Source organism: Pimephales promelas, chromosome 3 (genome assembly GCF_988280905.1).
Source record: "Pimephales promelas chromosome 3, fPimPro1.hap1.1, whole genome shotgun sequence".
Classification (NCBI taxonomy): Eukaryota; Metazoa; Chordata; class Actinopteri; order Cypriniformes; family Leuciscidae; genus Pimephales; species Pimephales promelas.
Window position 1 is genome coordinate 31,758,228 of NC_142771.1, and position 27,707 is coordinate 31,785,934.

General features: G+C 37.3%; 1 protein-coding gene across 1 annotated transcript; it reads left to right on the forward strand.

Moving 5' to 3' along the window:
* Positions 1 to 3,152: 3,152 nt before the first annotated feature.
* Positions 3,153 to 27,132, forward strand: zc3h7a (zinc finger CCCH-type containing 7A). The gene is made up of 23 exons (XM_039686507.2): positions 3,153 to 3,307; positions 5,188 to 5,293; positions 8,604 to 8,643; positions 8,724 to 8,921; positions 9,625 to 9,783; positions 9,862 to 9,942; positions 10,137 to 10,190; positions 10,270 to 10,309; positions 12,006 to 12,310; positions 12,398 to 12,632; positions 14,771 to 14,802; positions 14,887 to 15,058; positions 15,175 to 15,333; positions 15,427 to 15,632; positions 15,930 to 16,030; positions 16,726 to 16,907; positions 16,994 to 17,064; positions 17,155 to 17,291; positions 18,666 to 18,771; positions 18,879 to 18,987; positions 23,237 to 23,370; positions 26,180 to 26,343; positions 26,430 to 27,132. Exons 2-23 carry the CDS (start codon positions 5,226 to 5,228, stop codon positions 26,617 to 26,619), a joined length of 2,943 nt encoding a protein of 980 aa, XP_039542441.2. The 5' UTR covers positions 3,153 to 3,307; positions 5,188 to 5,225; the 3' UTR covers positions 26,620 to 27,132.
* Positions 27,133 to 27,707: the final 575 nt, after the last annotated feature.

Here is a 27,707-nt window from a genome sequence, read left to right on the forward strand (position 1 = left end):
TGTTGGATAATGTGCCCCCTCTGTCTGATGACTGGGTGTTCAGCTCAGTCGGGACCGCCCTATTATGGCTGGTTGGGTTTTCCATACAAACAACTTGAGCTGGATGAGCTGCCAACTGGAATCATGATCGAACACGCCACAAGCAGCACAATGCTATATTTACCTTCTCCATCTGTAAACAATCTATTCACAAACTCTTTATCTTAACTCAATTTTTACCCCTTATCACAACTTAATTTTGCACATTGTGTACTTTAGTAGTAGTACAGCAATGGATATTCTGATTGGTCAGTGGGAACAATTAGGGTGAAGACAGGAAATAGGCCACTTTTTGATAAATGTGTAATTTAGTTTTTTTTTGTTTGTTTGTTTGTTTTACTTTAAGGTCTAGCTATAATATTTCAATTTGAATACAGTTGATGTAATGTGTTGATTTATTAAAAATTATCCATATCTTAATTAAAAACGCATGATTTATTAACACGTATTATCCAAAAACATATTTCACTATATATATATATATATATATATATATATATATATATATATATATATATATATATATTAGGGCTGTGCAAAAGTTAATTGCGATTAATCGCATCCAAAATAAAAGTCTGTGTTTATATATATATTTGTGTGTGCTGTATATAATTATTTTGTATATATAAATACACACACATGCATGTATATGTTTAAGAAAATGTGTTATTCCTATATAAAATATTTATATTTATATAATATAGATTATGTATTTATATATATATACAGAATTTAAGAGCAAATAATTCTTAAATATATGCATGCATGCATAGGTATTTATATTTACAAAATAATTATATACAGCACACACAAATATATTATGTAAAACAGACTTTTATTTTGGATGCGATTAATCGCAATTAACTTTTGCACAGCCCTAATATAGGCTATATATATATATATATATATATATATATATATATATATATATATATATATATATATATGCAAATAGCCTAGATGAGTGAAATTCATCAGTTCACTTAATGCATGTGTAGAATTCAAAGCAACTGGTGCTGTGTTGACATTAAATTGAATGAAATCTCAATATCAGAATTCAGAAATCCGAATATGGATAAAAATTAACTACAACAAAAATGGGACTACAACACATGTATCAACAACACTGTAAAAATGAATATGCTTTATCTAATCAAAAAAATTGTGGCAACAGATTACAAGCTATATTAATATAAATTTCAATATTAATTCAATTAAACAAATTAGTATTGAGTAATAATTAATCAAATTAATTCTTTAAAAGTTAACTAAATGAGTAAAACTTACAACAAAAACAAAACAGAAAAAAACCCCATAAATTTAAGTCACCATTATGGTGATCAATGTTTGTTTTAGGTTTGTTTTAAAATCACGTTTTTCTCCTTCGGTTTTCATGATTCTGCTTGTTAATATCAGGTGTCTTCAATGTTGGCAATATAAAATAAACTCTTTGTCCAATAAACTCCAAAAAAAAACTCTTTGTCTAAAATAAACTCCACCTGATGTTAACAAGCAGAAAAAATATCTAAAAAAATATTTGACATATATATATATATATATATATATATATACAGTATATATACATATTGTGAAATATATCACAAAAATATCCCACTAACAGACAGATGTCAAAGATTAATTAAGAACTCTTTATTATGAAGAGTTTTTAATTAATCTTTGACATCTGTCTGTTAGTGAGATATTTTTGTTAATTTTTTTGGTGTAAACTTTACTCATTTTAAATGTTCAACTTTTAAGGAATAATTATTACTCAATTCGAATTTGTTCAATTTAATTAATAATATTGCTTGTAATCTGTTGCCACAATTCTGATGATTAGATAAAGCATATTCATTTTTACAGTGAAATGGGCTAAAACAATTTCAATTAGATGAACATTTAAAATGTTAACCATATTGTAAAATTTGTTTCTGTCAGTTTTCTGTAAACACTTTAAATTAACTTAAATTGTTTGCATATTTTAAAGTGTCATATTCTGCATCTACATTTTGCTCCTCTCACCCTGTCTTGACCCCAGAGATTGTAATAATACCTTACCTCAATAATACATTTTCTGCTCTTTCTTTCCTTTCTTGAATTTCCTAACGGCACACTCATTTCTGTTTTATAAAAAAAGTAGATTACATGTCAATAAAATAACCAACATTTACTGGTTATTTTATTGACATGTAATCTAGTTTTTTTATAAAACAGAAATGAGTGTGCCGTTAGGAAATTAATTTTAAATAAATTAAATTTATTTAATGAATTATTGAAAGTTAAAGGTCACCCACTTTACCTGAATCCAACTGGCCCACTTTATCCAGCCAAAGTGGGGAAAAATAACACATTTTTTAACATTTTATTATTTGCATTTGATTATATGTTAACTGTAGTAACAAACAAACCAGGAACTGTAACAATAATACTTGTTTACATTTAGTGAGCAACCTTATCATTTAAAAAATAAATTCTTATAGCTAACTATTTTATCATTTAAAGAAAAAATGTCACTAATTAAAGACCAATGTCATGCTCTGGAAAGTGTAAAACCAACCCATTGAGCACAGTAGCCTATAAAACTTAAACAAGCCACTTTCCTTGCATTCACCATTACTGACTGCATGAAAATGTTCTTATAAGTCAGCATGCCCTATTTCTTCTCACATATTAAATAATTCAAATTTATATTCCATGTCCGTGCATTCTATAAGTAGCCAAATATCTGGGCCTGTTTTCTTTCCTTTCTTGCATTTATTTAACCATAATCCATATTGCCTACTTCTTGCGTAGTCTTCATTAGCTTTACGTTACTTGGCACATTTTTAAATACTGAGAACGTTTTGTCAGTGTTATCCTATTTTTTACAATATGGTGTTATCGTAAAGATGACAAAGAAGACATTCACTAACAAGTTTGTTTTTCAAAGCGGAAGTAAGTTATTTCCTGTAAATGTGGTCCGGTAAATAACATAGTTACTTAATAGCAGATTAAATAAATGTTAAAAATACAATTTTTCTAGTTAGCATGTCATCGGTAGATCGATGTTTGATGCTGAACGCAGCCAGGTGGAGAATGGGGTATGGAGATGATGGCGGCTGTTGTCCGTAAGAGGGCGCTGTAATCATCTTCACCTACGAACCGAAAAAGTGAACAAGACGTCATGAAGATCACGTTGCCCAAAGAAGAGGCAGGATTGACGAACACATGAAAACGTTAGCGATTGTATGGAACAGTATTTTTCCTGCTGGTCATTTGTCTACATAAGGTGAGTGTTGTTAAAGTAGTTATAAATAGGTTTGTTCGCCTACATACATATGTTTGTGCGGCCGCTGTTCAGCCGAGTGAGTGGGCTGAGGTGCGCGGTAAAAATGCTACCATGCTAACATAGTTTACCTAGCGACTCTGTCTTCACACAAGAGTTTGAACTACCAACCCTTTGGCTAGCACACAAGATCTACGTGTAACTGACTTTACGGGAAAAATAGGTCAGAGCTTCGGTGCCTGTTTTACAGCAAAAATATCCATTGGAATTTCTAAAAATGTGGTCATACAATGGCTGTGTATTAATATCAAGTGGGCTGCCTATCTAGACTGTACATTACATTTGGACGCCGAAGCGCGTTCGAAGAAACCTGGAAACAAACAAGTTAACGTTAGGCGGCTCACTTGGCTTCGAGACACAGCCAGTGTTTCTTTATTGCGAGAGCTTGTGTAATGAGACTTTAAGTTAACATGCGACATTCAAGAAGTTTCAATGTGGCTAAATCAACCAATATCAGACGTCACTTTTCTGCGAATCCCCATTGTCTCAAGTGGGCTAAGATTTAAAAAGTATGTTATGTTTTATACTGAATTCCTTACTGTTTTGTTTTTCTTTTGAGTAAGGTGTTTTGAATGAATCCGTTTGCAAAATCCGACTGAACCGAGTCAATCGACAAATCTTTGAACTATTGTTAATCATAGCCGTGCGTCATGGGCCGAGAACATCGCCCTGATAAGTGATTTAATGTTAGCATTGTTTGTATTATAAATAGACTATAGTTCTAATCGACTTTAAGAACTAAATTATTGTTTCAAGAAACTAACAACCGAAAAAAAATTATTAAAAGAATAGTTATACCCATAAATGAATATTATCCCATGGTTTACTCCACCTCAAGCCATCATAGGTGGGTGTTTATGACTTTCTTTTTTTTTTCAGCTGAACACAGATTTTGGCGCTTCCCAGCTTTGTAATGTAGTATTTGAAGCTTGAAAAAGTGCATCATTCATCATAAAAGTAATTCATATGGCAACAGTTGGTTAATAAATGCCTTGTAAAGCAAAGCGATGGGTTTTTCTTTGGAAAATATCCATATTTTAAAATATATAAACCATAATCACTGGCTTCCAGCAATGGCTGAATGCGCTTGTTCAAATTCAGGCGGAAGAGTGACCTCTGACCTGATGTAGAGGTGGCATACGCTTGGATGAGTATTGACAAGCGCAGAGGATAGCGCTAATTTATGCTGCTCACAAATTAGAAGTCAAAAACAAGATGTTTTAAAGAAAATGTTGGAGGATTTTGATATAAAAGGAGCTACGTCATATGTTGGCTCTGACTCAACTCTCTCGTGAATGCGTGAAGACAGTGATAAATTATGGGATGATTTTCATATTTTGGTGAACTATTCCTAACAACAATGTAATGTAATCATGCACATTAATAATACCTCTAAAAATGCCTTAAGAGCATGTTGTATGTCATGTAAGTAGCCTAAGCCGTCATTCAATTTCTGAATCGCTTCTTTGTAGGGCTGTAACGATTTCACTACTGCAAAGATTGTGAGTCAGCATCGCAACTTCATCTTTGCAGCCAAGTGAACTGACACTGGCAGAAAACACTTATTAATAAAGAATTAAAATGTCTCCTTGCTATATTTGACATTCATAATCATTACTTTAGCTGGTTCTTTGTGTCAACTTTTAGGTGTGTTATTGGCAGTGTCACCCTTGCGTTACATGAATGCGTCACCACCGCATCAGCACCGAAAACATGGAGATTTTTTTAGAGAATAATCGTCGTACAACCTATTTGATATTCTATAATTAAATACTCAGTGACTTGAATCAGTGTATCTGTGTCATCTCTGTATAAAACTGTAGGTGTTGACCATAGTCGAGTCCTACATGCGAATGGGAAGATGTCCGTCACATGCCAGGACCGAAGCAGCCGGTGGCAGGACATTCAGAAAGGCCTACAATTCATTCAGTAAGTGTTCTGCTTTTAACTATTAGTATAAACCTGTGAACGTAAGAGAGCTTTGATCATGAAGAAAAAGACTTCAGTTTTTGTTATGGAGGAAAAGTGAGAGAAATAGTTTGAGACTTCATCCACTGATGTTTATTTCTGTCTTGTGAAAAGAATTTGGTTGCAGTTCAAACAATTTATGGAATGCAAATTACACACAGCTTTGACACCCAGCCCTCACTGATTCATAATGACATGGGTTTTTTCTCAGGAAATCTATCATTGCTCATGTACCTTGCACCTGCGTTTTCATTGTCCTCACCTGCAAACTTGTCGCTTTTGGATGACAATTGCCTTTTGGTCATTTACGTGAATCGGGGGAACGTGAAAACGAAGCATTGAGGACTTTGAAAAGCCCCTTTCACACAGAGATTCCGGAAAATACACGGATAATGTGACCCGGCATTTGTCCCGGGATTGTTTGATTTTTGTTCATAGTAGATAGTGAGGAGCTCCTGGTCTCTGCTTCGTTCCAGTTTACAGACATTTGTTCGTCCTTTCTTTGTTGATGACGAACACAAACTTTCTTCTAAGAGCAACAGAGTCGCGCGATGGCACGAGCGTCATCACTAAAACACCCCTTACGGCATTGGTCCTGGCTTTTGTTCACACAGCGCGCGTTCCGGGACTGATCCCGGCAATGTTACTAGGTCCCCAACCCGGTATCTGGCAATTTCCCGACAATTTTCCGGGATCAACGCGCTGTGTGAAAGGGGCTTAAGTGTACAGACCGTTTAATAAGAAGTTATTTTATAAAGACAGTGCACTTTGTGTATACACAGTCGGAGCCATCTTTGAAAACAGTCTCGATAAGTCAAACCACGAACGATGTGCCAAGTGAGCTGGACTGTATGAAGTTCAGCAAACTTCTGAACTGCATGAACGGCGTTCGTGGTTCGACTTATCGAGAATGTTTTTCCAAAGATGGCTCCTGTCTGTATACGTAAAGTGAACTGTTTTTATAAAGTATTTCCTTATTAAACGGTCTGTAAACTTACAAAGTTCTCAATGCCTCCTTTTGCATTTTGGTATTAACTAGCGATTTCTCTTTACTTTATTAAATGCCCCCATTACTAGCGTTATACGCTAAACAGTTTTAGAGATACTATTCATTACATTCGATTATCATGAAAACAAATCTCAGAGAACGGTTGACTAGGTACCAATGTTTTATTAGACCAAAGGTACATTTTGCACCGGAGTTCTCCTGTAATGTGTGGCCGAATGACAATCCTTAGCCCCTTTCACACAGCACATTGATCCCGGGAAATTGCCAGAACGCCTTCTGTGTGAACGCAAACACGACCCGGGATTGATACCGGCATCGATGCCGGGTTGGGGACCTAGTAACGTTGCCGGAATTAGTCCTGGAACGCCCACTGTGTGAACAAAAGTCCAGGGTGAACAAAAAGTCTGTGTGAACAAAAGTCAAAATGCCGTAAGGGGTGTGTCATAGTGATGATGCTCGTCCTATCGCACGACTCTGTTGCTCTTAGAAGAAAGTTTATGTTCGTCATCAACAAAGAAAGGACGAACAAATGTCTACAAACTACGTCTACAGACGTCATGTGTCTCTCTGTGATCTTTACGGGTTGTGTGTGAACGCACTCACAGATCCCGGCAAATCACTGCCAGTGTGAATGAACCGAAATCAAACAATCCCAGGACAAATGCCGGGTCACATTATCCGTGTGTTTTCCGGAATCTCTGTGTGAAAGGGGCTCTTGAAAGGATAATTTAATCGTGAGGATATTGATGAAACTACCATGATAATAATGACAGATATAAAATTTTGCATGGGTAATGTAGTACCCAAAAAAGAGGTGATCAATTATGCGAACAATAAGCCCTACATAACTAAGGAAATTAAAAGCTGTATTAATAAAAAGAAACTAGCCTTTCGTAACCAAGATCGTCCCGCAGTAAGTTTGGCACAGAAGGAATTGAATGGACTATTGAGTGAGACCAGGAATAAACAAAGTGTCTAACCCTAAGCAGCTTTGGGATTCTATGAAATCCATAACTAATATGCAGCCTTCAAGGAAATGTGTATCTACTCCTGATGTTCTACAGAAAACCAATGATTTAAATACGGTTTAAGATTTGAGAAGAGCAGCCATACTCCTGTAAATAGCATAACACATTTGTCCTAAGAAATCAGCTGTCCCTGATGGAATTTCAGCCTACGTTTTAAAAAACTTTGCAGATGAACTGACTCCAGAATGGCTACCTAAATTTCAACAATCTTTGGATAGATTCATACCGGCTCTGAAGATAGTCAAGCCCGTAGAAAATAATGATTTTAGACCGATGGCGTTAACGTCTGTGATTTTGAAATGTTTTGAAAAGTGTATTCTCAATGTTAAAAGCAGAGGTTGCTAACAATTTAGATCATTTACAGTTTGCTTATAGACAGGGGAGGGGAACTGAGGATGCTATTAGCAGCATTATGCACCTAATTGTGAAGCATTTAGAGAATCACAAATCCTATGCCCGTTTACTTTTTATCGATTTTAGCTCTGCTTTTAACACCATCCAATCGCCTTTTTTGTTAATCTCAGCTGCACCATCTTTGACTGTAAACCCAGCTATCATAAAGTGGTACTTATCTTTTTTTTAACTCATAGAACTCAGTGTGTTAAAATAAACAATTGTCTTTCACAACAAAGGAACATGAACACAGGTGTTCCTGTCAGTTCACCAATTCCTTTTACTCTTTTTACAAATGAATGTTCAAGTAAGCATTCAAAAAACTATATTTTTAAATATAAAAATGACACAGCCATCTTAAGTCTACTTTATGGAGACTTTTATTATAGCCAGAAATAAGCTGGTTTGTCGATTGGGGTTATAAAAATGATTTAAATATAAAGAAATTGGAGATTATATTCAATCCAAAATGTATACGTGACCATCGTCAAGTGGTGATACATGACCAAAACATCACCCAAATGCAAACTTACTATTTGAGTGTTTAAATAGACAGCTCACTTACTTGGAAAACTCAAATGCAATGGGTTTTACACCCGGCTGCACCAGAGACTGTACTTCTTGCAAATATTAAACATGTCTTCTCTTTAAGCATCAAGGATGTTTTAACATTGATTAATGATAAGTATTCTGACTTAAGTCATGCTCAGAAATATTTTATTTGCATATTAAAATCCCAAAAAAGAATGGAGCTGCCCAACACTGTCACCTTGTTTATTCTGAGGAAGTTTGCAGGTCTGATATAGTCTCAATGTTTTCTTTATCTTCTGTTTAAATGTAGATCTACCCTGCCCTTTCCTGGTTCCCAGGAGCAGTATGAGGTATGTGCACTGTTTCTGCAAAAGCACTGTTTGCAGTTGTGCATTAGATGTTTATATTAAGCATTGATTCATTCCTTTAGGTATTCATTCAGAGTTTGGTGAGGAATCTGTATGGCGAGGCAAATGATGTGTTCCTTGAAGGCGAGTGGGCACGATCTGTTGAATTATACACCGAGGCCTTAAACATAGCAGAGTATGCCGAATCAGAGGACATCCTCATCCCTCAAGAGATAAAGGAGAAGCTTCATGCGAACCGTGCTGCGTCCTACTTGAACATTGTAAGAATCTGCATTCGCTTACATGTATACAGATATACAACTTTAATTAGGATGCAGGGATGCATTCAATTGTTTGATAGCGAGTGTAGTCATTTGTGAAGTTACTAAAGATTTCCGTTTCAAATAAATTCTGTTCAATTGAACCTTTTAATCATGAAAGGATCATGGAAAAAATTATCACTGTTTCCACGTAAATCAGTTTGCATGATTGAATCAATGACTCGCTCATAAATACTTGAAGAGTCACCATTTTTGTAGGAATCTTTTGAATTAATGATTCAATGGTAAATACGTTTAACAGTCACTTGTTGCATGTAACAATTTAATTGTTCAAGAGATGATTTAGTCTATTTTGACTATTACTGTAGACATCTGTGTTTATTATATCCTGTTTAAGCTGTTTCACAGCTATACATGATAACTGTATTCTTGAATGTTCTCTTATTATTTTATCTAATATATATAGCTGAATCTTTGGCATTTTGGAATTAGATCGAAGGTGTTTTTGAATCGAGATTGCAATCTTTCAACGATGAATCATGTAGCTCTAATTCATCCGTATATAATAGGAAAATGTTTTGAATTGTAGAATACAAACTTCCATTAGTGTTTGACAACTGCTAATGGGCAGTTAATTGTCCCACTCCCAGTTGTTGTTTTTTTTTTATTATTGACTGTAATGTGTTTGTGGTTATTGATGCAGGGACTGCATGATCAAGCCCTAGAGGACTCTGAAAAAGCTCTTCAACTCAATGAAAGCAACTATAAAGCACTTTACCGGAAAGCTCGATGTCTTAAAGAAATGGGAAGACATCAAGAGGCTTACGAGGCGGTTGCTAAATGCTCCATGGCGGTGCCTCAGGTCAGAGCACTTTACATTGAGGTTTTAATCAAGTAGTTTTCGCATTACTTGCTTCCTCATGTTTCATTTGCTTTACAGGACACTCATGTGATTGAAATGACCCAGGAGCTTGCCAAAATGTTGGGATTGAAAATCCGTAAGGCTTATGTGAGACTCAAGGTAAAATATCCTTTTTTTCCAAATGCAGGGGGGAAAATAGGAACCAACATAATCTGAGATGTCTACTTTCTAGCCAATAAGGGGGAAATTATTTAATTGGTTAGACTTATGGTGAAAAAAAAAATTAAAGCTCATAATCTGTAAATATTTGGCCCTGACCAGTTCTTTTTTTCTTTCTTTTGGTTTGAAATCAGCCTGCCTTAAATGTTTTGCCTGGTGCAAGTCTATCTGGTGCGGTTAATGATAAGGTAAGATGCCGAATGTGTATGTGTGTTTTTAATTTGATAAATTTCAGCAACCCTACTGAGCTGCTTTGTTTCCTAACAGCATTCTCAAAGCTCTGACTCTGTGGAGGATATTGAAATGGGTAAGTCCTGTACCGCCATTAAAGGGATGCTCCTTTTTTTGGAAATAGGCTCATTTTACAACTCCCCCAGAGTTAAACAGTTGAGTTTCACCGTTTTCGAATCCATTCAGCCGATTTTCTGATATTTAGAAGAATATCAGTAACCAGACAGTTTCTGGTCCCATTGACTTCCATTGTATATATTAGGGGTGGAGCCGAATCCGAATACGGTATTCGGAAAGGCACAAATAATGTGTTTTTTACGAATACTTATTCCGAACAAATACTTTAAAATATATTTGTATTCGGGAACAACAATTACTTTATATCAAAAAGCTGCTTTCCTCACGAGACCGCAGTGCGCGAGTTGAGTGAGTGACGTTCAGGAAGAGGTGACTGACACAGGCTGCTCCACACAGCAACAGAGAGGGCTCGGCTGAGCGAAAAAAACACTTAACTGCATCACTATTTTTGTTGAATAGATGTTTGTACCTTAACTAGGTTCCGGGGGCAGTTTATAACTTTCGGGAAGCGGAGTTTGATCGGGAGTATATTGACGTCTGTAGACGGGTGCTCTCATTTTCGCTCCGTTTACGTAGCTCTGTTAGCTCGGTAACGGTTTATTTGTTTTTTTATATGGCTTGGTTGAATTCTAATGTAGAATGCGGTCTGTTATTATAACATGCCGCTGCTTATAAGTATAACACACCGTTGCCATGAAAAACAGAGCGTTGCCATGGATTCTAAACGTAGAGACAGAACGGACTATTTTTCTTCTTTAGCGGAAGCGATACAATCGTTTTTTAAATCCACAAACTCCTTTTTATATCCATATTTTGAGTCAAATTATTGATTTATTTAGGTAACCATATAATAAGCGGGGTAATGTAGAGCGAGGCAGCGAATACAAACCCTTCAGGCTTCGCGTCGGGCTCATAATCAACTTCCTCACTATAAATTATCCCTAAACTTATTCTGTCTGCTCAGCGTCCTCCACCGTGGTGTTGGGGTTCATAATGTTCACAATTGTATTTTATTAGTTGTTGGTTTAACCATGGTTCATGAGGTAATGGATGACTGTTATTTTCTTTTCAATGACTTTTCTTGTTACATGTTCATTGCTGGATTTATAGAAAAACATCAACCAATATTGCATATGCATAATTATTATAATGGATATAATTAAAGAATCCATACACTATAAAGTATTTTTAAAGATTTGTATGCCTATTTTGAATTTTACTCGAATACAAATACAAATACTTTTCCTCCCTGAACAAATACAGATACAAATACCGGCTTCTTTGCACACCCCTAGTATATATATATATATTTTTTTTTTCCTACTATGGAAGTCAATGGGACCAGAAACTGTTTGGTTACTGATATTCTTCTAAATATCAGAAAAACCAGCTGAATGCATTTCAAAACAGTGAAACTCTACTGTTTAACTTTGGGGGAGTTGTAAAATGAGCCTATTTCCAAAAAAAAGTGGAGTATACCTTTAAAAACATTTGATTTTTTTAATTTGTAATAATATTCTTCCAAAAAAATCACTGTTTATATTGCATATTTGATCAAATAAATGCAGCATTGGTGAGTAAAAGAGCCTCATTTCCAAAACATTCAAACATCTCACAAACACCAAACGGAAGTGTTTATCATAAATGTATGAATCAGTTCCAGTCAACTCATCACTGCCACGTTGTCTCCATAGAAGTGGGCCAGTCAATGCAGGGTATGGATAACCCAGTACCAGTCAGCATGCCAATGTGTTCAACTGTAAATGAGAAGGAAGAAGTCGAGTCTAAACCTCTAGTCGGTGTCATCTCGCCACCGCTACTCCCAGTTGAGACCCATCACCCAGAGCCTGTTCCCATGCCATTACATATGCCTCTGGTTAATGGAACCAGGCCCAATGACTCTTATGTATTACCGGACACCCGCATGGACTATGATACAGATATTATTGGGGATGATCTGGATGAGCTGTTGGACAGAGCAAGTCCTTCTAATTCTTTGGTAAGATAGAGTAATGCATTTTTGCTCAACATAAGTTGAGTGCATGTGAGATTTCATGTTGATGTTTGCCGCCTTCTCCCCACCCAGGATATTCCCACCGTGGACGGACCTATTCCTTTACCGACCAGTATTTCCGTCAGTGGTTCACTACAGAGTCCTTTACTCATGCCTTCTCATCTGAGTCATCCGTTTTTGACACAGTGCACAATAAATTTGCCCGCACCTTACCACAAACCAATTTCATCGTATTCTCTTGGTCTGGATACGTTTTCCTCAGCGCTGGATTCATTGGATAGTTTGTCGATTTCAGATTCTCAGACAGGTTTGTTGCTCTGCTTTCTCAACTAATGAAGGGGGGGGGTCTCTCCTCCAAATGCTGAGTGAATTAAGATAATTTACCAACCTCAATTATTTCTTACCTGCAATTAAACTGTAAACTGTCATCGAGTGCTGCAGAAATTAGTCATAAAATTAGTCCTATTAGTCATTCAAGGAATGAGTTAGCATTTTTGCACTTCCAGTTCTATCGTCCCAAAGTCAATGGGTTTTTGGCTAAATATCTGAAATAAAGTCGGTTGAACGGGAGTTCAAAATATTGTCATGGATTTTTCTACAACATAAAGTACGTTAGTAATACCTCACTCGAAATATTAAGCTTTTTATGTCTTGAAAGTGTCTAAATGGGACTACAGGGATTGTCGTCTTGTCGGATGGTAAACATCACATCGATCAGGTGAACTCCTCCACTAACTAGCCTGCTTTTACAGCCTCTTTGGGATTATAATAACACTCACTTAAACTTAAACTTTCAAATTATTTACTTGAGATTGAAAGAGTTGTTGGAAGTTAAAGGGTTGGTTCACTGAAAAATTATATTCTGTCAGTAATTACTCACCTCATGTTGATCCAACGCAGTAAGACTTTCATCTTCGGAAGACAAATTGAAGATATTTTTGATTAAATCTGAGAGCTGGATCACTCCTACATTGGCTTCTAAGGCCGTGTGTCCACCAAAGCGTTTTTCCACACGCCTGGCGTTTGTTTTCAATTGGAGCGCTGCCATGTGCCATGCGTAAATGAGGCGCTGAGCGTTTTTTATTTCATGCTGAAGCGCTGAGCGGCCGGTGTTTTTTACTGGTCATCAAAAGTTGAAAAATGTTCAACTTTGGATAAAAAGCAGCGCTCATCACTGTCACTTTTTACCCAGCCGTCCAATCACAGTGGAGGAGAGGCGGGACTAAACCACACTGACCAACTGTCACAACATTCTTTCTGTACAACGACGTCAACCAACAGAGCTAACCGAACATCATGGATGAAAAATAATTTTTTTTAGTATGAAATAAATTATCTGCGAAATCAGTTACAAGTAAACTGTGCTGCGGATATTTTGTATCATTGCAACGAAACGTCTCAACGGGAAAAAAATGCTGCGCTGCCAAAACGCGCTCAAAGCTAGGCGTTTTTCGACTGGCTAAAAACACTATGGTGGACACACGGCCTAAGTGATTGAAACTTGCCAGCCCAGAAAAGTTATTAAAGACATCATTAAAGTAGTCAGAGTGACTACAGTGGCTCAATCCTAAGTTTATCAACTGACGAGAACACTTTTTGTGCGCAAAAAACAAACAAAATAATGACTTTATATAACTAACAATACAAAATAATAAAACAAAATAACGACTTTATTTCGACTATTCATTTCCTTCTTTGTTGGCCTCGAGTGAGCTCACGTAGTGAAACTGCGGAGCGCTTTTGTGTTGTACGTCACACGTAGGCTGACTATTCGCTGACGCTGGTCATGTGTGTGTGATGTGTGTGACATACAACCAGAAGCACTGCGCAGTTACACTACGTGAACTAACTCAGGGTTGGGACAACATGAGGGTGAGTAATTATTGACAGAATTTTCATTTTGGGTTGAACTATCTCTGTAAGTCATGCGACCGTTGTGTAGCCTAGTTTGTTTATTTTTTTTTTTACTTTAATAGATTGTATTCAAATTTCAAAATTAGTTCGGGATGATTGTGATGAACAAGTATGCAAGAATCAAGCTTTTGTTGGTCACGGAGTGTATTTTCTGTTATCCAAAAGCCAGTGGAAAAATCCAATTTACTGTGACTTGATGATCACGTCCTGATTAGCCTATAAAAATGTCATCACTGCAGCACTCAATGAGACTGGTTTATTTGTGATGAGCACTGTGGGTCATTGTCGCTCCCTGAAACTTTAATAATTCAATATTGTAGATTCTAGTAAAGTGCTATAATAATAATAATACTTTTTATTTATAATGCAAAATGCTATCTTATTTAATTACTAAAGCCCCTAGTTAATGCCCATTTGGTTTCCTGAAAACTGTTAATTTTGGACCCTGGTGTCAATTTATTTGTTTGTTTTTATTTATAATGTCTGACTTTCTTTTTTCCTGTTTTAATTTCTTGAATCCTTGTGGACCAGATAAAGTCTTTAACCAGCATCATTTTATGTCGGTAAGAGTTAATTTACTTCAATATTTTTCTGAATATTCAGCTCTTTGGTCCTCTTTGGATAATCTCCATTATTTGCTCTTTCAGATGGGAAATAGCAACATGACCGTGCCAACCATTCCACCCATTGGGATGGGTTTCAGTACATCCGATGGGACATTCGCACAGGATTATCCACCGCAGTTAGACCTTGCCAAGAACCCACTTGCTGATACACATGATTTTAAACAGGCCTGTTCATCATGCTACATTAAAACCGGTAAGCGTCAGTCATGCAGGAAGTGTTGCTAAGCAGCATTTGCAGTGCATGATCTTTTAAAAATGCAAACAATGACGTTTTTGCATAAGGTTTTTTTTTTATGACTGTATTCACAGGACCTGGAGTGCTGGATTACTCTTACCTTTCAGAGGACCACAAATGCAAAAAAGATTTGCTTTTGGGTAGAACCAAACATGCCGAACTTCCAACATGGAAGCTTATTCGCCCGAGACCCACCAAAAACCAGTACATGGGGCCTTATTATATTTGCAAAGGTGCTAGTGTTGTTCTGCTTTGTGGCCTTATCTTGCTTTTTTGCTTTTTTTTTTTTTTCCTTTTACTAAAAATCCTCAATTTGTGCTTTGTAGATGTGGCGATGGGACAAGAATGCCGGTATCTTGGCCACTGTACCTTTGCTTATTGCCAAGAAGAAATTGAAGTGTGGACGCTAGAACGCAAAGGCTTCATCTGCAGGGATAATCTATGTGATCCTTATGGATATAGACCTAAGATCAATGTGACAGTGCCCAAAATCCTACAGGAGCACCATGGTATATTTATGTTCCTCTGTGAGGTAAAGTGTGCCATTGTTTAAGCGGCTTGCCCAATGTAATTGCTGACTAACCCATGATACACCTGAAAGTAAGCGGACTAAAAAGAATTTGGCCGTTCTGGTTGGAGATATTTTTTTTTTCAGCAGCTGACTGTCTGTCTTTTAACACACCCTCTCATTTCATCATTGAACTGGAATGACTGGTTTTCAAAAGAATGGATTTTCAGTTTCAGTGTTTGTTTTTCATCATTGCTGAAATTTGCATTGGTTTAAACTTTGAAGGAGCTGTAAAAATAACATGTGTGACTTGGTCTGTAGGTGTGCTTTGATCACAAACCCCGAATAATCAGCAAAACCAATAAGGACAACCCCGGTCTATGCTCTCACCCCGTGACAAAGCATGCGTTTGAGGAAAAGAAGTAAGCATTTCTTCTTGTGAAGACATGTACAGACACTAAATATGCAGATTCATGCTTTGCAGTGAATGCAGTTGGTCTGAAAATAATGAATGCATCTGATCAGGGCTGGGCGATATATTCAGTGTTTATATATTTAATATTATTTTGTCTGTGAAAATGAAACATTCTGTAACATTTATTTGCCCATTAAGCTTCTTGAACTCTGTCCGCACAGTAGATCAGTGTCAAACCCACACCATGCCATGACACGGATTTAATTTGTCTGTTATTTAAATATCAATAGAGTTTGAAAGTTTTATTCATTTTTTCAAACTTTGTCAGTGAATCAGCATGAATACAGATTCATCGTAACTCCGAAAACCTAGTTACATATAATTGCAACTGTTAAAATCATTATAGTATAAATACTTGTACTACAAGTTAAATATAATATTAAAATGAAAATATTAACAATTGATTTATTTCTTTTAAACAGTGTTTTACACAGTTTAAACAATAGTTTTAGTGGTCATTATACAAAAACATTTTACCCAAAGACGCTGCTTTTGACCAATCAAACTGAAGTGTTTCAGAGAGCCAGGAAGTGATGACATTTTCGTTGTTGTAGTCTATATTTCCTGGCCCTGGGTGAGATCTTTTATTACTTGGATTGAATTTTGACACTAATAACACACTTTTTTGTTTTGTTTTTTTAGGTGCCTTGTACACTATTTAAGGGACAAAACCGTTAGATACTCCAAAATTCGTCCATACATCCCTCTTTGCCAGATGGACCTGTGTAGGCATGAGGTACGATACGGCTGCCAGCGTGAGGATGCCTGCTTTTACGCCCACAGCCTCATCGAGCTCAAAGTATGGATGATGCAGAGTGAACGAGGTGAGCAGAAACTTAAGTCTCATGAGTTATCAGACATCGAGGTTGATGGGAAACGCTAACTGTTGTGGTGTTTTGATCTGTTTCAGGGATCTCACACGAAGGTATTGTTCAGGAATCACAGAAATATTGGAATATGGATGCTGCTGTTCAAGCCCAGGTAGAATTTATACACGTGTACTAATATTAGCTGTATGTACCCATGTTTCTGCGAGAGATTTCTTGTATTGTGCTTGTGGCAATTCCGTAGGAGCTTCCACCAGCCCTGCGCAGATTTGGACCAGTTAACCTGAAGATGCAGTTCGTATGTGCTCAGTGTTGGAGGAATGGCCAAGTCAGCGAGCCGGACAAAAACAAGAAGTACTGCAGTGCCAAGGCCAGGCATACGTGAGTCCTGCTCATGCGTTCATCCAAAAATGGAAATCAAACCCACTCAACTTTCTTTTTTGGAACACAAAAGGAGAAATGTTTAATGTACTGCTCTTTTCCATGTAATAATCACCATACACTTTCATTTCAAGTGAAAAAAATAACTTGTATATTCTTTCAACACATTTTCTGTTTCAAATCCCTTAATTTTTTTTTTCACTCTCACTTGAGGTGGTTTTTGACTTGCGAAAAAGAGTTAATGCTAATAATGGAAGATGAAAACATTTAGGAGCATTTAGGCCTTGATTGTAGTGTTGAGTTTCAACTAATCACAGCACTCTGGTCCAGCTGACCAATCAGAGCACATTGTACCTTTCAGAAGGAGGGGCTTACATTGTCTACAAGCATATTGTAGAACCATTGCCGCCAATGGTCTCTACGATCAACTTGGCTCACAATGCTTTTGAGAAATGCTGTCCAAAACATCTGGTCATTCTAGTAAAGGGATACTCCACCGGGTTTTCATATTAAACTATGTTATTCCCTTAATTAAGACGAGCTGATGCATACCTCTCTCGTCTCAGTGCGTGCACTCTATCGCTCTGTATTGGCGCAAAACTATGTTAGCACTTAGCTTAGCCCAGTGCATTAAATATGGGCCAGAAAGAGAAGTGACAACACTTCCTCGTTTTCCCTATTTAAACACAGTAACTCGATTAGTGTAACTCGACCTAGGCTGGTGACACAAAATAAAACGTTGTGTTTTTCTAAGCGTTTAAAATTGATGACTATATTGTATGGCGGAATACCATAAAAAAGTGTTTTAGAGCACTTCAACTTGGCGCAATAATACCTTCACTCGTGAAAAGTCCTCTTACCGGCTCACGCTTTGTCGCATGTCACGTTGGCTGCATTGACGGAAATAAGAGGGAGGGGGAGAGCGAGGAAGCGGGAGCCGGTAAGAGGACTTTTCACGAGTGAAGGTATTATTGCGCCAAGTTGAAGTGCTCTAAAGCACTTTTTTATGGTATTCCGCCATACAATATAGTCATCAATTTTAAACGCTTAGAAAAACACAACGTTTTATTTTGTGTCACCAGCCTAGGTCGAGTTACACTAATCGAGTAACTGTTTAAATAGGGAAAACGAGGAAGTGTTCGGTCGCTTCTCTTTTTGGCCCATATTTAATGCACTGGGCTAAGCTAAGTGCTAACATAGTTTTGCGCCAATACAGAGCGATAGAGTGCACGCACTGAGACGAGAGAGGTATGCATCAGCTCGTCTTAATTAAGGGAATAATATAGTTTAATATGAAAACCCGGTGGAGTATCCCTTTAAATACTATTATGCCCATGTCTGATAACTCATGACTCGTCACTTTCTGTTAACTAGTTGGTCTAAAGAGAGACGAGTGGTTCTGGTTAGTTCTATTGAACGGAAAAAGTGGACCACAGTTCGACCTCTCCCAACAAAAAAACCTGTTCCTGCTCAATTTGAAGTAAGTCTTATATTGTTTTTTGTTTTTTTTTCATATTAAGTATAGAAATGGATGGTTCATAATTTGTCACTGTCTCTTGAATAATTGTTTTTCGTGCATGTTTTTAGATTTGCTTGCATGTGGCTGCAGGCAAAAAGTGCCAGTACATTGGAAACTGCACGTTTGCTCACAGCACAGAAGAAAGAGATCTATGGACCTTCATGAAAGAGAACAATAGTAAGTTCATTATGCATTTGAGTGCTGAAGTTGCATGACTTGCATTCAGGGACTCATTTCTATAGGAATTATTTTGTTTGTTTAGCTTCATTGGTCATTAAAGTCCCTGTAAAGGCAATTCTACAAAAAAGTTCTAAACACATTATAAATGTTGCATATGTATTGCTAAAACATATTACAAAGTCTGTGAACTGTGAAGTACTGAAATGTGGAGTTAGACCGTTAAACAGTTTTTCACCGTTGCAATTTTACGGATTAATTGGGCGGGGCTAAAACAGGGCTCGATGACACACTGGAACCCATGAGCTGCTGGACACCCCCCCTATTTGATGACGCACAGAGTCTGATCTCCCCCTCTCCACACACACTCCCCGAGTACATTCGCATTCACCGCTCAATCGTGAGTGACTGTCAGTACTATTAGTTACTACAGCTGAGCCTACAGTTTTCTAGCTAGCTATGCCTTCGACATGGACATGCATGGACTACTACCTGGATGCGATCATGTACAAAACAGATCGGTATCTTCATTTAAAAAGAGGTTTTTAGAGAGCTAATACCTTGATGAAGAGCCTCTGTACCGCTGTAGTGATTGTTTTACACTGGATCGTTTTATAAACTTTCCTCAGAGACAACTTGGATTCACTGATAATCCGCTGTTACTGGTGAACGGGGCCGAAACGATGATCTCCCGCCTCAGTGTTCATCCTCCCGTCTCCAAAAGCTAATCAGCTAATATCACCGTCGACAGCTTTCCCGTGAGTGGGCGTGGTTTCAGCGCAGCCAGCCGACACGCCCCCAGCGTTTGAGAGCAGAGAATCTGCTCATTTTTTCATGATTTTGATAGCTTATTTTATGTACTTCCCGGATTTTTTTTATGATTCAAATTTGACTGGGTGGCTAAAAACACTTTTTTTTTTTCTGTGGTATGACAGACTCAGAATACATACTTAATTTTGACTTTACAGGGACTTTAAATCCAGATGATGACAACCAATACATAGTGGCCCTCATTTATCAAAAGTGCGTACACCAAATTTTCAGTGTACACCCAAAACCACGGTGACTTTGAGATTAATCAATATGGACGCCCAAATATTCATGAGGTTTTGTAAGCACGTTCTGTGTTAGTGCGGAAATGCGCAGAAAAACAATTCCTAACTCCACAAAACGCACTGACAAACTAAAAGATATGATATATTATGATCCACTGTAAAAAAAACAACAACAACATAGTGATTATAAACAGCAGTGTTTATTTTTGCACAACATGGACTTCAATGTTTAATTTGTGTGACTTTACCAAAGCCTTTGATTTGTAAGCATATGTATTCCTTCAGTTGCGAGCATGTGCGCTGTGTGCCAGGGTTAGCCCTGAGTCTGACAGGTGCGCACGGACTGGGTTTGGTAATGAATCGGCTTTAATAACTTAAATATATTTAACTTAGTGCATTGATTTATTACGAATCAGTCTATTAGTTTGTGTGACGTGCTTTTATTTTGTCACATTTGCCTTCTAGGTGCCATGGTTTAATTTACTCGACAAGATGAGTCACTGAATAAAACGGCCGATTTTGTCAAATTAGGTGTCAAATTTCATTTGACCTCCCCTCCACTAGATGGCAGACATGTCATACTTCATCCCCAACTCAAAACGTCATGCTTCTATACAAAATGTTCTAGGTACAGCGCATTGAATCAGTGCGAACAAAAGCAGAGCTAGTGTGTGAGTGAGCCATTTTACCAGAGCCTCTCCGCAATCGCGGCGACAGAATTGTGGTGGAGACTTTGTCTAATGCCACTGGGTATGTTAGACGAGGTCGAAGTATTCATAGGACATTCATAGGCAAAATGTTGTATTTGTTCTCATTGGGGGCAACGTGGTGGCAGGGTGGGGAGTCGCAATGACATGACAGTTGTCCGAGCTCTGCAAACTCGGCAGGCTGCTCGTATCATCTCACTCATGATCTGTGCCTTGCCGTGGCGAGTGAGCTTTTGAACTAAACAGGTCTTGTCTACTTGTGTTTTTGTGTCATATGAATATATATATGTATATATGTATATGTGTATATATATATATATATATATATATATATATATATATATGTGTGTGTCCCATACAAGGAATCAGAGTGCCTACTGTTTGTAGTAAATGGAAAATCTCCACAGCAAAATGCCAACCACTACATGCATTCGGTTTGTTTCTACCATTTATTAGTAATGATTTGCACAGTTTGTTTACTATTTACCTGAGAATTCAGTATTGTGCAATATAGCATACAGAAGGTGAGGGACATTTTGAGGGGAAAGAAGTGCTGCATTTTATCATTTAAACAGATTTTTCATGAAAATTCTTTAATCCAAGATTGCTGCCTCCATATGACGTCATTATATGCAAATTAGATTGTAAAATTGAATCCCTACATTAATTTTGGGTCATCCTTAATATTTCTCTAATTTACAGAAAGTCTTTTTAGAAAGTCAGATAGCCTTTTGAATTTAAGATTAAAAAAACAAACGTTTTGAGAAAAAAACTTCGAGTTAATTTTGTTCTTGATTTTATTGACAGTAGCCTGGGTTTCCCCATACGGTCTTGTGTCGCACAATTTTATTCACGATGTTAGGTAGTCTGGATACCATGGACCAAATTTTCGCCTCAGCGAGGGGACCAAATGGGCATTCATAAACCACGCCTCAAATACGAGAAAATGAACACATGGTTTCCAGACCCAAGTCTCGACGTCAATGAGACGTGGTCTGACGTTGGCCAGGCCACATTGACAGTAGCCTACCTGAAAAATGTAAAGCACCAGGCTATTTAATTTATATCTTTCTAATGTTGTGTTTGTTATTTTGAATCTTTCCTTCGTTTTAATAGCAAAGATAAAATTATACTATATTGTGATTTTATAAGATTACATTTAAAAAAAAATATATAATAAATTACCTGTGAAATTAAATTACGGTCCTATCCTGAAAGGTTAGTACATGTGATTGACATAATGTAATAATTGAAATCATCTCTGTAAGGAGATGTTTACACTGTGGCATGTAATTCTTTTTAAATAAAGGAGAGGGAATGGTCAAAAAGCAGGGCAGGAACATGCTGGTCAAGTGAGTTTTTAATTTAAGAATTTTAAGTTCTGTTATTCAGTTACTTTTACTGTGTTTTAGTTTTTTGCCGTGGTAATGGTTCAGATTGAGATGTTTTAGATGGGTATTGAAGGTTATAATATGGCCACACAAGTTTGTTTTATCACATAAGTGGTTTTATGTACCATTTGTTTATTTAAAGTTGGTTTCTCAGCTCTGGCCCTTGAGATCCACTTTCCTGTAAAGTTTTCTTCAAACACACCTGAACAAGCTGATCGAGGTCTTCAGGATTACTAGAAAGTTACAGTCAGGTGAGTTTGATCAAGGAGTGAAACTCTGCAGGAGAGTGGACCTTGAGGGCCAGAGTTGAGAAGCCTTGGTTTAAAGGTACACTATGTAACTTTTGGCTCTACATCGGTTAAGAAATAAAACTGCACGCATTTTGCGGAATAACATGGTTTTGGTAGTAACATAAACAGATGTAGATGCACCAAGTTTTCGGGGGGTTTTTTTAGCTAGAAAACCTTGTCAGTGTAATATTTTTTGCATGTCAGGGTTTCCTGATGAGAGTCTGCTTGGCTCCGATGAAGATGGATAGATCACAGATCCTTTGCCTGTGCCGCTTGTTGTCAGTTCAGAAGAAAGTTTAGGTTGTTGCTGTTTAGGTGTTACACACCTACCTGTGAGTTTCTGGTGATCCTGAAGACCTTGATTAGCTTGCTCAGGTGTGTTTGAGCTAAACTCTGCAGGACAGTAGGGCTGCAACTAACGACTATTTTAATAGTCGACTAGTCACCGACTATTGAAACGATTAGTCGACTAATCGGATAATTATTAAATTTTTCTAAACTTTAGCATGAGATTGCTTTAATTCTGTGGAAAATGATAGTAAAAACAAGAAAGAAGGGGGTACTTCAATGAAAAATGCATATTTTATTGAACTTTGCTGCTGATGGGCCGATTCATATTAAAAGTAAATAAAAATGCCCTGTCTAAAACCAATTAGGCACAGTGATTGGTCAGTATAATTTAAGTCCTATTCTACTGACCCCTAACTATTGAATTGTGGTCTCTGGGTGATATGAGTCAAACTCTCATATCATCATCACCCAGTCTTGACTCACATGCTTGTCTTCTAATGATCGTGTGTGTGCAGTTGCAGACATGGAGCAGCTGTATGAAATGTGGCTGCAGTCTCAAAAGCCGGGCTGGAGCGAGGAGAGCTCCAACATCGCCACCCGAGAGAACGGCAAACAGATTCACATGCCCACGGACTACGCTGAAGATGTGGTATGGAAACATGAGCAACATTCATATGCAAACATCTTCGTCACACCTCCGTATGACACAACCTTGGTTTATCTTAGTGTCCTTTACACAAAAGCAAGGAAATTACAAAACGCTCACTGTCAAGGATGGCACATCCACTCGGGGCTCTGTCATACTTTTGTCTGCTCTGCTGTCTCTCTCTGCTTTCACTTTCTTGGACCACAGTTTGCCATGTCAGGTCAAAAATCGTGTGATTTAAAAAAAAAAAAAAAAAAAAAACTTTTAAAAATGTACCTCGACCCCTGCAATCTGTTCTAGTCCATTGTGCTCCTCTAGCTGTTTTTGAGCACCAAACACAGCCTGTATCTACACCTCATGTGAAATTTATTTAAAAAGGTATTGTGAATGATTATTAGTTGCGTCATATTGCTTTGTAACCTTATTGGAGTGCTGCCTCGTAACTTAATAAATATTCATGTTAAGTCACCAACTGATTAGCACACACACACACTCTCGACAGCATCTGTTTTGCAGCCTACTGGCCAAATGTCACAATGCAATTAATATTCATGAGCAAATCCTTTACCTATTAGGACTTATATTACAGCATACAGACTTTAAAAGAAATTTGATTAAATGGTTAGTGGATAAAATGAAAATTCTGTCTAATTACTCGCCCTCATATGTCGTTCCAAATCCATAAGACTTTTGTGTAACACTTTACTTGAAGGGGTGTGCATAAGACTGACATGACACCTTTATAATCATGACATGACACATGTTTTGAGTATGAAGGAAGTTGTATGCATGTTTATGACAAACCAATACATCATAACCTGTCAGTGTCTTTGTCATGACTTGACCTGTCATGCGGTTGGCTTTTGACATTGGCTGTCATGAGGCAATTATAACTGTCTTATTTTTCATGACCTCAACTACAGTGGTACTAATTGAATTTGTCATTAAAATGTTATAATGGCTTCATGACAGCCAATGCCAAAACCAACCACCTGACAGTTTAATGTAATGTAAACCAATAAAGCTAAGTTTGATAATTAATCTGCTATGTCATGTTTATGACAGGTTGTGTTGTCTTAATAATGTCAAGTTGTCATGACAAAGACACTGACAGGTTATGATGTATTGGTTTATGTCAAGATCTCAAACAATGTCATATTTGCATTAAAAATGTCATAACTGAGCGAATGACACTTAATGACAGTTGTCATAAACATGAATAAAACTTCCTTCATATTCATAACATGTGCCATGTCATGATTATGAAGGTGTCATGTTAGTCTTATGCACAGTACACCACTTCAAGTAAAGTGTTACCCACTTTTGTTCATCTTCAAAACATTAGCTTTTTATTAATGAATTGAGTCCCATACAGGTAGTAAAGACATCACGTGTCACATTATGGATTAAACAGAATTTTATGATGAAATGCTTTGTTTATGCAAAAAAAAAAAAAAAAAAATTACCACTTTATTTACAAATTTTGAAAGAACACCATGACGTATGCGTGTTATTGACGCAAGAGTGCATTAAGGTGCGTTGGAGATTACTTTTTTCTTTTTTTTCTTCAAACAAAGCACTCTCTTAGCTTCATAAAATTGAGGTTAAGCCACTGGAGATCTTTTCTTATGTCTTTACTATCTTTCTGGGGCTTGAAAGCGATAGTCTTTTCTTCCCCTGTTGTTACACACATCTGAGTAAAAAGGCTTCTGGAATGTGGGAAAAAAAGATAGGGCAGGATTTTTGTCTATCGGGAATTGATCATAGGAAGTTGGGTATTGCTAACTGAATGGAGGCAGATCTGAATGACAGTTTGCAATCAGTTGAGGATGTTTAGGGGCCGTTTTACACAAGACTTTCAGTTTTTAGTAGAAAACGGTGTCATGCATTTTGCCTGTCCTTTTACCCAACAATGGTGTTTTGGGGGCATTAGTGTTTCCATTAGCTAATTGTGAAAACGGTGGCATCTGTAGTAATTCAGTGCACATTTGTGATGCGATCTGGGAAAACCCGTAGGATGTTGCGCTGGTACGTTTTCAGTAAGGTCTAAATATAGATTGAATGTCGTTTTTTTTTTTTTTTTTTTTTTGGCAAAATTGTGATTTTATTAAATTATTATTCTATAACATCTTATCATCTCTGAATATATTTTGGGAAAAATCACTAGTTTAGTGCAGGAAAATAGCGATTTATAATGTCCAGCTGAAAAGACTGTGTTTCTCTTTAAGAACACGCAGGCGGAGCTGAGGGGGAAACACAAATCTCCCGTTTAGCTCTCCTTCCCTTAACACTACAAAGACAGTTCACCTATCAAAATAAACCACATAACAGAATAAAGTCCAGTCCTGGGTGAACTACAACAGCCCGCAAGTTTTTATTTATTTGTTTTTATCCAGCGTTATCATGTGGTGTGAGACCTTGCTCGCCTCTCAAGGTTGAATTTTGAGTTCGTAATCTTTTGAATGATACCTAATCTATGATGATTACTAAAATATGTGATATAAAAAAAGGGAGCGCCAGGCGTCCCGCTAGCAGGACGTGACCGTTAATTAAACCTTTTTTTCTCAAAATTCCCTTTCTGAAATTCACAGCGATCAGCCGACTTCAGATAACCATAACTTTTGTTACAGACAAACGATAAAATAAATAAAAACAGATTTGGAAGGGCTTTAATATGGTGTCAAAACCTGTAATAAGTCAAATATAACATGACATTTTCTTTCAGGAAACTCATTTCTTCATACAATTTTTTTTTTAAATAACTTTTCTTCATGAATGCAATCCTCGTAACCTCTAAATGCTGTCTCATCAGGCTGGCAACCATTGTTGGTTGTGTGGGAAGAACTGCAATAGTGATAAGCAGTGGCAGCAGCACATCACCTCCGATAAGCACAAAGAGCGAGTGTTCAACTCCGAGGACGACCAGAACTGCTGGCAGTATCGCTTCCCCACGGGCACCTTCAGAGTTTGCGAGTGGTGAGCTAACGCTAATGTGTAAGGGCCATTCAGCTCACGGTAGCGGTTAACTGTTGTCCCTAACGGATTGGCTTCCATCCCTCCAGGTTTCTCAAGGGCACCTGCACAGAGGAAGAGCTTTGTAAACTGGCACATGGAGAGGAGGAGCTGAAGGAATGGATGGACAGAAGAGAATTCCTTTTGATGAAACTCGCCAAAGCCCGAAAAGATCACTTGATAGCACCAAATGATAATGACTTTGGCAAATATAGTTTTCTGCTTAAAGATATTAAGTAATTTTTTTTTTTTAATGAATCTGAATCTGTTGATGCCGGGTGTTCTGGATCTATGATGTCTTGAGTTCAGTATTGAATCGGGCGAGTCCGTGGAGAGGGAGAACATCCTCCTTCTGGGTTTTCACGGAAAGCACAGAGCTGGCCTTGTGTTCTGAGTAATCACGGCTTTGTTGCTTTTATCACCGGTTAAAAGTAAACGCACCATCGCCTTTTTATGTTTCTCTTATTAAAATAGCACACAGCGGATCACCTTTCAGGAACTGGATTTTGTTAATGAAACCCAAAGCAGAAGTGCAGTATAGGCATGGCATATAGCCAGAGGTACCCTCTGAGAATCCCTTCGGATGATTCTGTGGCAAATTCCCGCCTTTTTTTTATTATGTGTTTTGGAATGGTCGGTCCTGTATCTCTGTTGTTCTACATTCGCACCAAATTGCTGTGTTATCTGCTTGCTGTGTTAATGCCTGTTGGTATTATATGGACCGACGTAAACACAATAAAGTCTTCATCTTTTCGGCGTCCGTAGTTCCTGAAAGCAAAACGGAGAGGGAAGTCACACCACATCAGTGTATTATTAATCGGAAAAGGGATGCGAGTTAGGGCAGTGTCGAGACATGTGTTAGCCACTAGGGGGAGGTCATGGATGGGCAACCACCTGACGAGTTATATGAGGTTGGATCTGCTGTGTATTTTTGGAAGAATTATTTCATTTTACTGGAATTTAACTGCTTGCTTTTGTGCTAATGAAACTGCTATATGCTAGTGAACTTTTTAAAATTAATTAATACTTTGATTCAGCAAGGACGCATTAATTTGTTAAAATGTGACATTACAATGTTACAAAAGACTCCTCTTTCGAATAAATGCTGTTCTTTTGAAGAATCGTGAAAAACATTTCTTGAGGTTTCCATGTTATTAATCTTTACAACTAGTTCTAAATGTTTCTTGAGCTGCAAATCATAAGGATCATGTGACACTGAAGACTGGAGTAATGATTTTGTAAATTCAGCTTTGCATCACAGGAATATATGGACAGAATACTTTTTTTTAAAAACCCATCACATATACATTGTTTTAACACTGTATATT

What these genes read in the sequence shown, in the direction of transcription:
- zc3h7a (XM_039686507.2), top strand. Translation starts at nt 5,226, where the DNA reads ATGTCCGTCACATGCCAGGACCGAAGCAGCCGGTGGCAGGACATTCAG. An exon ending in CTGCGTCCTACTTGAACATT is followed by an intron (nt 8,922 to 9,624) that starts GTAAGAATCTGC and finishes TTATTGATGCAG; the next exon opens with GGACTGCATGATCAAGCCCT. An exon ending in GATTTCAGATTCTCAGACAG is followed by an intron (nt 12,633 to 14,770) that starts GTTTGTTGCTCT and finishes CTTGTGGACCAG; the next exon opens with ATAAAGTCTTTAACCAGCAT.